This window comes from Zootermopsis nevadensis, unplaced genomic scaffold (assembly GCF_977971745.1).
Source record: "Zootermopsis nevadensis isolate Lab colony 2312 unplaced genomic scaffold, Znev_1.0 Znev_ptg000030l, whole genome shotgun sequence".
NCBI classification, from domain to species: domain Eukaryota; kingdom Metazoa; phylum Arthropoda; class Insecta; order Blattodea; family Termopsidae; genus Zootermopsis; species Zootermopsis nevadensis.
The window spans coordinates 904278-917328 of NW_028259162.1; the positions used below are offsets into that span (position 1 = coordinate 904278).

General features: G+C 41.3%; 2 protein-coding genes across 2 annotated transcripts; one reads left to right on the forward strand and one right to left on the reverse strand.

Moving 5' to 3' along the window:
* The first annotated feature begins 34 nt into the window (after positions 1 to 34).
* GXIVsPLA2 (phospholipase A2 group XII) lies at positions 35 to 2525 on the forward strand. The gene is made up of 4 exons (XM_022059801.2): positions 35 to 428; positions 582 to 649; positions 1152 to 1323; positions 1519 to 2525. The coding sequence occupies exons 1-4, from the start codon at positions 197 to 199 to the stop codon at positions 1659 to 1661; spliced, it is 615 nt and encodes a 204-aa protein (XP_021915493.1). The 5' UTR covers positions 35 to 196; the 3' UTR covers positions 1662 to 2525.
* Positions 2526 to 3158: 633 nt separating this feature from the next.
* Positions 3159 to 12752, reverse strand: LOC110827782 (hexamerin-like). The gene is made up of 11 exons (XM_087359030.1): positions 12615 to 12752; positions 11583 to 11716; positions 10279 to 10434; positions 9536 to 9713; positions 8918 to 9210; positions 7864 to 8148; positions 7067 to 7240; positions 6692 to 6820; positions 6223 to 6544; positions 5491 to 5627; positions 3159 to 3860 (listed from the first exon to the last, which is right to left on the reverse strand). The coding sequence occupies exons 1-11, from the start codon at positions 12700 to 12702 to the stop codon at positions 3546 to 3548; spliced, it is 2211 nt and encodes a 736-aa protein (XP_087215156.1). The 5' UTR covers positions 12703 to 12752; the 3' UTR covers positions 3159 to 3545.
* Between the last annotated feature and the right edge of the window lie 299 nt (positions 12753 to 13051).

Consider the following 13051-nt stretch of genomic DNA (forward strand, 5'->3'; position numbering starts at 1 on the left):
CAAGAAGGAATTATCGCAACATGCTTCCTGTTGTATTGGCCAATGATGTTTAACCTCGTCACGAATGGAAGTCGGTGAAGGTGTAAGACGTGTTAATTGAACTATTTTTGGAATTTGGACTTATTCATATGATGTGTTCCTGGTTTGTTACAAAAGTTGCACCTGAAGCTTCATCTCAATTCCCGAATTGGCTTCAATGGAGATACCTAAGATGAAAGTTTTCGTATACGTTTTGACTTTCTTAGGTTATGCTTGGAGTGGTTATGGAGCCGGTATAATAAGCAATTTGCGCGATGCTGTGCTTGCCGCAGAACATGTTTTTGGCGATGTTTTTGAGAACATCGTTACACTTGCTAAGAAGTTTAAAATTGTTCATGAAGTATTTGATGCAGCTGTAGAAGAGGAGTGTAAATTTACATGTCCAGACGGTAAGTATTTAACTTGGTTATATAAATCATTGTAAGTTGATGTTAAAAGTAAGGTTACAAAGCTAAGAACATGTATGTCATAAGGATCGTACTGTGCAAATTACAGCAACCAGAAGAGTGGCATGAATATGTTAATAGAGACGTTTGTTTCAGATGGTAGAGCAGTGAAAAATAAGTACCACAAGCCAAGTAGTGATGGTTGTGGCTCTCTTGGATTGGAGGTTAGTGTCTTTGAATCTACAGTTATGTGTTTTTAGAAATTGTGAAAAAAGGCGAAGTAAAGCTATCCTGCTATGGGCCACCTAACATTGTTAGGGTAGTGAAATTGAGGTTATGATAGTCTGGGCATGTAGCTAATAAAGTGCACATAGAATTTTTGTAAGGCAGCTGTAAACTAAAAGGATTCTGTGATAATAACATCAGAACATCTCAGGAAAGGTTATATGTGAAGTAGAACCGTCATGAAATTGGTGTAACTATAGTTAATAGATGTATTGGTCATGTAGTTACACTGAGGATTATGGCCCTTGTCTTACGATTCCATGGAGGAAAATGGAGGTGAGATGTTCCTCTGAAACCACTATTTGTGCACAAGTCTAAAAGATGTTAACGTATTGAAGTCCAGTATCAACACTTTTGCTGCCATGAGAAGAACAATTCTGAACTGAATAGTGTCAAAAATTTGTGTTGTAAACTATTTATTAGATATATTTTCTTTTTCAGATTCCAACAGGAAATCTGCCAATGAGTGAGATGACAGATTGTTGTAATGATCATGATATTTGTTATGACACTTGCGGGCAAGATAAGGAACAATGTGATTTTGACTTCAGGCGATGTCTGTACAGGATATGTGATAAATATGAGGCTACAGCTGGGAAAACAGTAGCAAAAGGTGGTTATTTGTTTCCTTGACACCATAATGAGCTGGTTCAATCCATCTTCTCTTCCTGTGTTACTGTGTCATGACCCAGGCATGAAGATATTTTGTACCCCGTATAATTGTAGGTTTTGTGTCAAAATTTCTTTTTGTACATTTTCACACCACTGAATGTACTGTATTAAATAAAAAAACACTGTATTTTTTCAGGGTGTAAAGCAGCAGCCAAGATGTTGTTCACTGGCACAATAACTTTAGGGTGCAAGTCGTATATAGATAGCCAGAAGAAAGCTTGTTACTGTACGCCACGAAAGAAGAAATACACCACAGGTGGCGAGTATAGCGAGCTCTAGGAAGCCACGGACAGTTAGTGCATGTTCTTATTACGCAGTATTTTGTTCCTTCCCTACTAACTTCGTCTCGTTGGTGACCACGTACGCAGTCAACAGAATAAAGTTGTTGCCGATGGGTGCTATATCGTCTTTTGCGTTCTTATGTGCACGTGTCTAAATACTGTAAATACCATACACATATGAGATTGAAATGTTTTGTATTTACTACAGTTTAATTACTTGTTTGTAGTGATTTCAGGATTGCTTAGTTGGTAATGCGACTGGTTGTGAGGTTCGTGTTCCAGTTCCAAGTAGAGATAGCGATTTTTCTTTTTGACACGTACTGGCAGTTTTTTTTTTTTTTCGTGGGGGACTTTGCGATTTACACGAGACTTACTTTTGTATGACACTTGTGCTTTCAAATGTCAGTGTTATGCATAATAATTACTGAAAATCAGCATTGACAACTGAACAAACTTGCTTTTATTTTCAAGGGTAACCTGAAACTGTAGTTGATTTTAAAAGCTTCACTGCCGTGAGAACCTCAAATCTCATGCCTTGCCTCTTATGTGAAAATTACGTTACGCAGAATCTGTAATAATGACTAGGCCGTATTCATGAAACCGGAGCGTACCGTGAGATTGATTTAGAGGCAGCTCTCTTCTGATACATGGCGGCTAGTGGATCTTAATTTTGTGTTGAGATTAAAGGCTAAAATAGTGAGTGTAAAAGCACAAAGTTTTAGTTAATGTTAATGTTTCAAACTTAAGAAATGTGCATTTATGTGATTTCTAACATTGTAATTTTTCAAAGATATTGACCGTTATTGTATCATGTGATGATTATTTTGAGTTTGCAAAATAAATATAAAAATTCTGTATTGTTTCTTTGACTTTTGATTGTGCTGAGTGGAAGGGAAAGTTGATGTTGTCCTTTCTGCTTAACTAAGCATCACGCCATTCTTACATAGGGGGAGTGGAGGTTTAGCTCCACACATTCATGAACTTATTATTAGACGGAGGTGAGTGGTCAACTTCGTACCTGGCTGCCTGCCCCCAAATAAGGGACCGCGCCGTCCATCGAATAGGAGGCCAGGTGGACGTCAAAGCCGCTTTGGCCATCTGGCCGCGTCGTCGTAAAATTGGCCCAGAAAATATTGTGAAGTGTGTGACTGATTATTGTCAAAAATTGTATATTTTGCGTGTTCCTTGTTTTCAGGCTTTAATGCCTCGTTGACCTCTAGATCGTTGCCAGTGTTTTGGAGGAACATGCTGCCTCCATGTCAGGACTGAATGGAGGCAATATGTTCCTGCAAAACATTGGCGTCTACTTTATAAAGTTTACGCAGCATTACAACCCAGTAGATCAACCACCATGAGGGGGGGAGGGGAGCAGAAATGCTTATGTTGGAAGAAAATTAATAGTAACTAGAAACTTAATGATGACTAAAGGCAGTTTTATGAAAAATTATTTTAAGGGAAAGGTGAGGTTAGGTTTCGGAGTCGTAAAATGAAAAGATTTTATCATTCAGTTTCATTTATTGCAAGCTAGTAAAAAATGACATTTGTACTGAGGGACATAAATACAGTTTCTAAATGGTAAGACATTAACATGCAACATTCGAGAGAATATCCTGATCAGCGCATTTTTGTCGACAGATAAGACGAACGGATTTCTTACGCAGAATGGATAAGAAGTCCCTGTGCAAAAAACAATCTCATTCTTCATTAATATGGCGTATATGATTTTCTGAGATGGATAAACATGTAATTGAAGTATATTTTTTGCGTGAACAACTCATTTTATTTGCATTATTAATTAAATACGTTTAAGGCACAGGATCTACTTTACCATCTGCGTTACGTAAAATGTCTGTTGGTATTTTCCCTCCAGTCACATGTCGTATCATTCTGTGATGGCAGCGTTCACCTCCTCCTGCTTCTTGTGGAATATGATCACATCCTTGAAGTACATGTTTGGAGTGTAGAACTCTCCTCCGTAGATGGGGCGGTCAAATGGGAATCCAAGGGGTTTGTCATCAGGGTACTTCTTGCCCGCCCCAACGCCGCAGTAGCTAAAGGACTTGTAATTGTAGGACTTGAAGTCTTGTTCGTCTTGCTTGACGTAGGGTGTCAGGATGACGTAGAAGGTGAAGGCTTGTCCTCCCTTCTTGCCTCGAGGAAGCAGCAGGCGTTCAGGGTAGCCGCAGTAGTGTTCATTCTGCGACAGGGAGCGAGAATTGTGAAGCAAAGTTTGGGGAGATCAAGGCCTGAGGGGGCAGGGTACAAGATGGGTTTTGGTTTCAAACAGCAGAAGGGGGGGGGGGGAATTGGACCTATGGGGTGGAAAATAACAAAAGTATTTGAGTGGGTTAATAATTTGTACTGCCAACCGAATGTTTTAGGGGTATTAAATGAATACTAATTTAATGGGCAGGGTATGAAGCATGCGGAGTTGTGCTTGGAACACTTGAAGGGAAGAAACTGCATAAAGATTTAGGCATAGATGGGAGGATAATATTAAAATTTGATTTTAGGTGAAAATTTCATGAGAAGGAAAATTAAATTTAGGAAGACCACTGAAAATGATTGGGGCTGAATCAGTTTAAATAAATTTACGAGAGTTGTAGAAGTCCCACAGCGAGGCACGTAATAATGTGTACTATTCACTGTATTAATTTAATGGTGATATTTTAGCTAGCTTCTGGCAGTAAAAAAATAAGTGGGCTACTTTAACAGTGTCAACCGTTAGTGGTAAGTGCTCAATGTAAAGTTTCCAGATATTTTAGAAAATTTTAGTTGAACGTTTTGTGTCTCTTGTTACAGACATTGAGAAAGTTGTCGTCACTCTGAATTGCGATTCGACGTGGCGTTATGTTCCACTCTTGCCGTCAACCGAGGTCGCGTGAATTGAAGATGAAGGTAATTAGAAAACAGTTATTTCAGTTTCCTTTTGAATTTATGTGATCTGAATTTATTCATCAGACATTTTAGCGATAACCAAAAGAATTGAACAGCGTTTTCCGTTCCTACCAATTGGTCGCCGTTCTTACGAAAGTAAATCAAGGAGGTAATCCCCTGACAGCGCGACAACTTCTCTGGCACGCTTGTAATGCGTTTGCTCGAAACAAAATTTTGCAGGCGAATACCAGACTTTTCAAAGCTTTGTATGTCATTGGAAACGTATTATTGTAATGATGTGTGTCTCACTAATGTCATGCAATTGTAACTAAAGCAGAAGTGTGTAAAACAAGTTGCAGGATGTTTAATACGCTCTGGGGGCATCTTTTCATGGCCGTGCACGTACGTGTGAGCATGTAATGATTGTAGGATGTAATTAGGGAATTGAAGCGTTTACAATTGAAGATCGCCAATGAAATAATTATTCTCAAATCTTATAAATTCGACGAAGTTAATGACGCATTTCTGCAACTTCTTGTAGACAATGCGCCGAAAATAAATTGTTTCCTAAACATTAATTGGCTGATTTCTGTAACGAATATATTTTTTTTTTCTTTGAGGTAAGAACTGATATTTTAATTATTATTTCCATAAACCATAATTGACTTCGTAGAACAGCATTTATTATTAAATGAACGTGGAAACGTGGGTTATATTGGTTAAGTACGAATGTTTAATATCATTTACGTCGTTCAGTGTCGTAAATTGGCTGACACCCAGACTGTTGTACTTACTCAGGCACTGGATAGCGCTCATTTATAATCCGACCCCCCCCCCCCCCGACCCCTTCGCTGACCAGACAAGCCATCTGACTTAACCTCAAGCGAAAAGCGTGAACCATTATTTCACGGAATTTGCATTTTGAGTTAGGGACTTGGAGTTATACGTACCCTGTCGATGTAGAACTGGTCCTTGCCTTCGAAGGCGTCGTTCACCTTGCGTAGCAGCGTCCTGTAGCTCGGGTAGTCAGGGGTTACGACACTGGAGTCACGAGAGTTACGCTGGATCGTGGTCTTGCCGGCTTGGACTGCAACAGGACCGGAGTTGGTTAGTTCAGAGAATCTGCCCTTCGAAGTAGCCCCCAACAACGGTCAGGTTAGGTTAGGTTTTACTATAAGTTCTGACATAAACTGGGGAACAGGATAAATGCATGCAGAATTCCAGTTGGAGAACCTGAGAGCAAGAGCCACTTTGTAGACCTAAGCGTAGAAGGGAGGATAAAATTAAAAAGAATCTTTTAAAGTGTACAGTAGTGTGTTGTGTGATGATTCAGAATTTCGGAATGATATGACGAAAATTACGAAACCTTAAAAGAGAAAAAACAAACACCCTGTTTACCTGGCTGAGATTCGGGCTGAATATATTTGTAGCCACGATAACTAAGTCTGCAAAGTTGTTTATTTTTCCCACCGTTGTGTCCAGATAAGATTTTGGTCCCATACCAGACGCCTCTACGATGGCTAACGGAGAAATCGTGAAACTGAGCACTCTCTCACGATTAAAAAAGGTTTTAGCTTTGATTTTACTATCCTCTAACGCTTCTGTGGCGAGGTTCTTAAACACGCGGTCGATGTCTTTCTCCTGAACAACGACGCTGTCGCATTACGTGGTTCGACTCTTACTTTTGTGTGTGAAGCGGTCGATCTCGACGAAGTAGTGCCTTCGGTCGTTAATGTTGTACTCTCGGCCCAGGTAGTCGTACTTGGGTCCCAGGAACACGCGGACGTACGCGTCGGTCGCTTTGTCACTGACCACGTTAATGCCGTAGGTGAAGGGCTTGTGGTTTAGACGTGTCTGGCGTGCGCGGTAGTCGACGTACAGACCGTCCTCGGGCGTCTTCACGCTCACCACGTTGTCAAGGTCGATGTCGAAATAGTCGAGGAACGTGATCAGCTTGCCGACTTCAACGTTCTCGATTTTAATGTTGGCGTCTGGGAAAGTGAGCTGGAAACAAAGAAGACTGAGGATTTAACGCGGAGTAACTGAGAGTAACTCTTAATTTTACTTTTCGGAAATCAGGCGTGTTCCACAAGATCAAAGAATCCTTTATTTTCTAATTTATTGAAACTGCTGAAATGTTTTAATGCTTACCTCCTCGTGTGTGTATCGGGGAAGATAGTTCTTGTACCTCTGGAACAGGTAGTTAATTCGCTTAAGAATCTGGTAGTTGGCGGGGTCGCGTAGAGCTGTGAAGATATTTTGCAGTGCGCTGGGAGCGAGCTGCGAAGATACGTAGAAAAAAGTTACATTGGGTGTTGACACATTCAGAGGATTATTTATAAGCGCGGTGTTCCAGGCTTGCCAGTTATAAATTTAAAATGTTCCAGATCCCCGACAAAGGTAGTTTATACCCCAAGACGTTAACATAGAACCGTCTTTCCCCCCGTATCGGAATGAAAAAGCCCTCCTGCTAGACCTAATAACCTGTGACGCACAGATATTTTAAGGCGTGCTTTTGATACTCACTCCGATGTTGTTGTAAGGGTCGACACTCTTTCCGGCTAGCTGGCGGTAAGAGTGGTAGACGGAACCGTAGAACCTCTTGTTGCTCGTGTCACCATTGCCTTCTATGACGTCACCAAGATAGTTGATACCCTTCAAGTGGTCTTCGTATAGAGAGTGCTTGACTTTACCTGTGCCCTGCAAGAAATGGATTCAGTAATTAGAACGTCGTTTGGCGGTGGCTGCGAATTAAACTTTCGTACTCTGCCACCGAACGGGTGTCGAACCCTTTACAGTCACCTCAGCGCGATCGTGGCCACCGGCATTGGTTTATTTTATTTTATTTATTTAGTGTTCTGTCCATATGAACAGGATCCTTCCATCCTTTTCTCGGACTGGGGCCTGTTCATATACGTTCTTGGCAGATGATCCAGAAGTGGTTTGCCATTGCCTTCTTCTGTGTGTGAATGGAGTAATTGTTGGGATGCCACGGAGGAAAACTCCGTGTTGCCTAGACCACGGCCTTGCCCAACACAAGTTAGGAATTCGGGTTTATACCTAACATAAATTACCCGTCAATAATAACGGGAGATTCTAAAGCACTACTTTAAAAAAATAATTTTTATCGTAAAGTCGTAGTCATGCATAGTTCGTGGACTCCGTACTAAATGGTAGGAAATGGTGTTTGCGTTACTTTGCTTTTAGGGTCTTTACTTAAGTGCCACAGGTCTCACCCAGTGGAGGATCGTGTCGAATTGGAGGGTTTTTGTACGAGCTGCACCTGATCTTCAGATTTTGTCACCAGAGGGCTATGTACTTACGGAAAAGAAGAATCCGAAATCGATTCCGTCCCTGATGCGGTTTTCATACGACTTAATATCCTCTGGGAAGTAATAGTCGTAGTTATTGGCGTAGCCGTAGTAATAGCTGGGCTGATAGCTGCCAGTAAAGTAGTTGCCAGTGTAGTATTCGTTGTTGCCGCCATAATAGTTGCCATAGTAACTGCTCTGGCCGTTGTAGTTGTGCGTGTTGCTTTTGGTGTACTCGAAGGGGCGGACCGGGACTTCCTGTCCGTTGGGGTACCGAAGGTTGGGATAGTACGTCGTCTGCAACAAGACATCCGAATGGAATATTCTGCAAGTAGCGTAGCATTTAGACATTAAATGTTAAGTAATGTACTCCAAGGCTCTAATAAAAGCTCGTCCATTGCTTGCGGGAAAATTAACGGTAACCAGTGGCGAACTCATTTTAGACTTGGGAATTATTTTACATGTGTGAAATTTAGGAACAAAAAGGAAGTAACTTACTACGTTCGTTTAATTTTTACTTGGAAATCTGTAAGTGTCTGAAATGTCTTTAGAATTTAAATTTCATCAGTTCGACACACACATGCGCACACAAACCTACTTTTTTTTAGCAGTTTAAAGGCCGATGGTAACTATATGTACCACCTGCTTCACACAGTTAATAACTCTGCGTTTTGTATGTGTGGGTTTCGTATTGTTTTCAGTGTAAACATCGATTAATTCCTTAAACAGCGTTAACCAGTTGATGTCTGTAATGGTGAAGCGTAGTGTTTTCTTCGCGGTAGGGACTGGATTCTTAAAAGTTATTTAAACGCGCACACAAACCTACTTTTTTTAGCAGTTTAAAGCCCGATGGTAACTATATGTACCACCTGCTTCACACAGTTAATAACTCTGCGTTTTGTATGTGTGGGTTTCGTATTGTTTTCAGTGTAAACATCGATTAATTCCTTAAACAGCGTTAACCAGTTGATCTTTGTAATGGTGAAGTGTTGTGTTTTCTTTGAGGTACGGACCAAGTTCTTAATATCGTTTAGACTGCCATGAGGGTTTCTGGATTATCCCGTACCTGGAATGGCGTATCGTAATAGTATGCCTCGATGTCTGGCAGATCCCAGGACAGTCTCTCCAGTGAGTATCGCGCCAGCAGTTGCTGCCTTGTGTAGTAGAACAGTTCCCCTCGACGGTCGAAGTGCACGTCGTACTCCGTGCTGTTCAGGAACGTCGGGTAGTTGAAATAGTAGTAGGCGTAGTACGTGTTGAGACCCACGTCTTCCGTGAAGTATGTGAGGAATTGTTCAGGAGTCTGCACAGTGTAGTTAGCTGGGAAGACGTACGTCTTGTGGGACGTCTGACTCACATCTGTAATTGGACAGGGAGAGTTTTATTCTTTCTGCAACACTGCGTCATACATTTACAGGCGATGGGATTAGGCATATAATTATTGCCCAGGCGAGTGAAGACAGCTCCGAACTCGCGGCGTAGCAAAGCTAGCACAGCTGTGCTGGTCACTTAGAACCGCGCGGTAATGGTGGTCACGATTTGCGTTTGTTAAGTTACTAAAAATGTCGGGAAATGAATGATTTACGAGGGTAATTAATCACCTTTTCACGTCTAATATGAATATTTGCGTGCGATTTTGTAAGAAAAATTAAGTTTTGTTTCTCAGATGTTAAAATGTTCTTACCCTTCATCTTTGTCTCGTATGCCTTCTGAATGATGTCGGAGCTCACGAAGAGTTGAGGGTAGATCTCATAGGGAGGTGGCAGTACGATGTCGTTGAGGTCCTCGCGTAGGAAGGCGGCCAAGCTGATGGCGTAGTGGAACTGACCCTCGTTGATAATGTCCCGAAGCCAGGCTGCAGTCTGTGGGGAAAATTCAGTCACACCGTTTCTGTAGCAATTCATGTGCTATTTTCTCCGTCACTCGAGCTCACTAAAGCCTTTAGACATCCTTCAAATTGTTCGTTTTTCACTTGTGCTCCTCTGCGTTAAAACTTCGAAGAACAGTGGTGTCACATTTATAACACCACTTGCAAAATGTATTAATAGTGCGTATTGCCTTAGTATAATTCTCAAAGTAAGCTCGATTATTTTCCTAAACAGCGTTAACAAATTGATCTATGTAATGGTGAAGCGTTGTGTTTTCTTCGCGGTACGGACTGGATTATTAAATGTTATTTAGACGACCTTCGGCTTCAAAGGTTTAACCAGTCGATGTTTGTAATGGTGAAGCGTTGTTTTCTTTGTGGTACGGACCGAATTCTTAAATATTTTTTAGACGGATTTCATGCTTTAAAGAGGTGTCATATTTTTGTAACAGTTTTTAATTTTAAAAGGTGATGCTTTAGCAATATAATACCGCTGTTCCGTGGCAGAAGGTCCCATTTTATCCTAACTGTGGCTGTTACGTTCCAAGAAACTTTTTTACCTTGAGGAAGGTGTCGAAGTCGTTGGCGTAGTAGAGCAAGTCGAAGGCCAATTTCGTCTCGTAGCTCTGGGTGGTGTAGTAGGGTGAGTAAGACACCCCGCGAGGCAGCAAACCCTTCTTGTAGGCCCACAAGAACTGCTTCACCACTTGAGGATTCTGCAACAGGATGTTGTCTTAGAAATGTTTTCACTCAGATCTGTTGAAATTCTCTTCCTGGGATTGCTATTGGTACGTGAATTATAAACGAATGTATTAACCACAGAAGAGGCGAAGTGGGATTTGAATCTGATTCTGAGGTATCGACGAAAGATGCTGTGGCAAAGTTAAACCTGTCGGGACGACGTTAACGAACATCAGAATTGCGTTCACGAGGAAATTAAGAGGATATTAAATTCTGGGAACGCTTATAATGAATTCTTCTCTCGGGCTGCCGGCCGTGTAAGGTGGTTTAATGAAGGAAGCCGCCTTACACGGCTGGTAGCCCGAGAGAAGAATTCATTATACATAGTCGCCGTGAAAGCTTCTGAACATACTTGTGGGAACGCTTGCTACATTGTAGTTAGAATCCCTTATCCTATCTAAGAACGCAAATATTAAAACAAGCAAAACTAATTTTACATGTATGGGTGTGAAACCCGGTCTGTCACGTTAAACGAAGAACAACGATTAAGAATGTTCGAGAAGAAAGTCGTCGGGTGAATATTTGGATGAAGTGACGGGAGAATGGAGAAAAATTCGAAATGAGCTCCATTCCTCATCAAATATCAATAGAATGGACAAGTGAAGGATGAGATGGGTGAAACATGTAGCACGCGTGGGGATACAAGAAATCCGTACACAGTTTTGGTTTGGAAGTCTGAAGGGAGGAGACCAGTCCAAAGGCGTGGGTGGGAGGATGATATTAAAATGGTTGACGTTTGTGATTATGGATTGGATTTGTCTGGCAGAAGATGATCTTGTGAGTTCTTGTCAACACGGTAATGAAAATTCTAGTTCTGTAAAAGGTTGGAAATTTGTTGATTAGCCGAGAGTTTTTCTGTTCCTCAAAAATGACTGCTCTATGGGATTAGTGTTTGGAATTATTTAACAATTTACGTGAAGGTCTCTGTAAACGTTAATAATTTTCAGTGCCCGTATTTGTTTCTGCGAGAATAATTGATGATCTGAAGTAAGACACGAGATATTTGAGTTGTAACATCGCCGATTTAGGCATCGCAGCTTAAAAGTTTGCCGCGACCGGATGTGCAAAGGGATGCTGTGGGTCTGTGTGTCGCGACTCCGAAACTTGTCGGGCGCACGTTTACCTTGTAGTTGTTGGTGTTGGCTTCGATGTCGTACGAGGCTGCTAGCTGCACTTGGTCGTCGTAGTAATTCGGCTGCTGGATCCGGACGAGTAGCTTCAGGATAGCTTTCTGCCGCTGTAGGAACGGCTTGTCGGCTGAAACAGTTGAAGCGTGAGCGAGCGGTTGCAGTTTTACGCCGAATTGTATTCGATATTGACGTACGAACACAGAAGTGAGGTTAGATTTTTCTGAAATGGTGTGACTTTAAATTTTGTGTTAATCCAAGGACGTGGTTTAATTTGCATCATGAAACATTGTAGTTTCCCGGAACACCATCCTAGCTTGTACGTAGTTCTGTCACGTGTCGCGTCGAGTTAAATACGGAATGGTTCTGAAGCCTGTGTGTATTGAAAAATGAGTTTAGTGTAAATGTGCTCCGTTTTAATATATTAGCAGTAAAAGTACAGATCTATTTTTGAAGTTAATGGAAGCAGCTTATATTAAACTTCACAAATATTTCTTGTGATTCGCTAAATATTTAACCATTTCAGTTTCATTTCAAATGAAAGTCGCAGTTCTTAATGTCGTTATCTTTTATCATGTACACTTCTTTTTACAATGGATAAATTTTTTTACGGAATAAAAATTCTATCTATATATAAACCAGTGAGCCAAAATTAAATATATTTCAGAAATTTAAATTTATAGATTCCTAATACCAGACGTAATTGAAATCGAAGTAAGCTGTTATCTGGTATGTAGCTTCGTGTAGACTGGTAGATACTGACCGACGTTTCAGAGGTACATACTGCCTCCAACAGTTTACCAGACAAAATTTTCACCGCCTTGAAAACCTCAAATGTCATTCAGTTTTATTTTTATGTGATGACGTATCCCTTATTTAGAAAAATAACTTAAAATACTCTTTAATGTGGAGCCGATTCAAACTTTTTTTTTACAAAGAGCTTCTTCGCGGACGGCGTGGGTCTGCAAACTTACATGAATCCTAGACAACGAGTATACCCGTGTTTGACGGCGGGAGTGTTGCCTTACCGAGAATCCTGTCGTCATGAGTTGGTTCCGGGTACGCGGTAGCTGCGGCCGCTATGGCCAGAAACAGGAGCGCCAGTGCTGCCCTCATGGTGGTCGCTGCAGTGCACGAACTGCCTCGTCCGCTGGCCCCTTTTATACCGCGTGTCCCAGATGACCCTTTGACACGAGCTGCTATCTCGAGACATTTCTTGCCTCCCTGTGGACCATGCAGGATGCACGGCGTTGCTACGTAACCTCTGGAACGCAGGAGTCGTCGTCCGATATGATTTTTTTTTTTAGGATATGGCGTTAAACACTTAGATGTTGTTTTTCTTTGTTTGCTCTCACACATGCGTTCTTCTGTATCATTCGAACAGAATGTATCCAGCGCACACATGACGGGAAGATCTTTTCAGAACGGATTTCGTTTAAATTTGTTATCAGGGATTCACATTTTA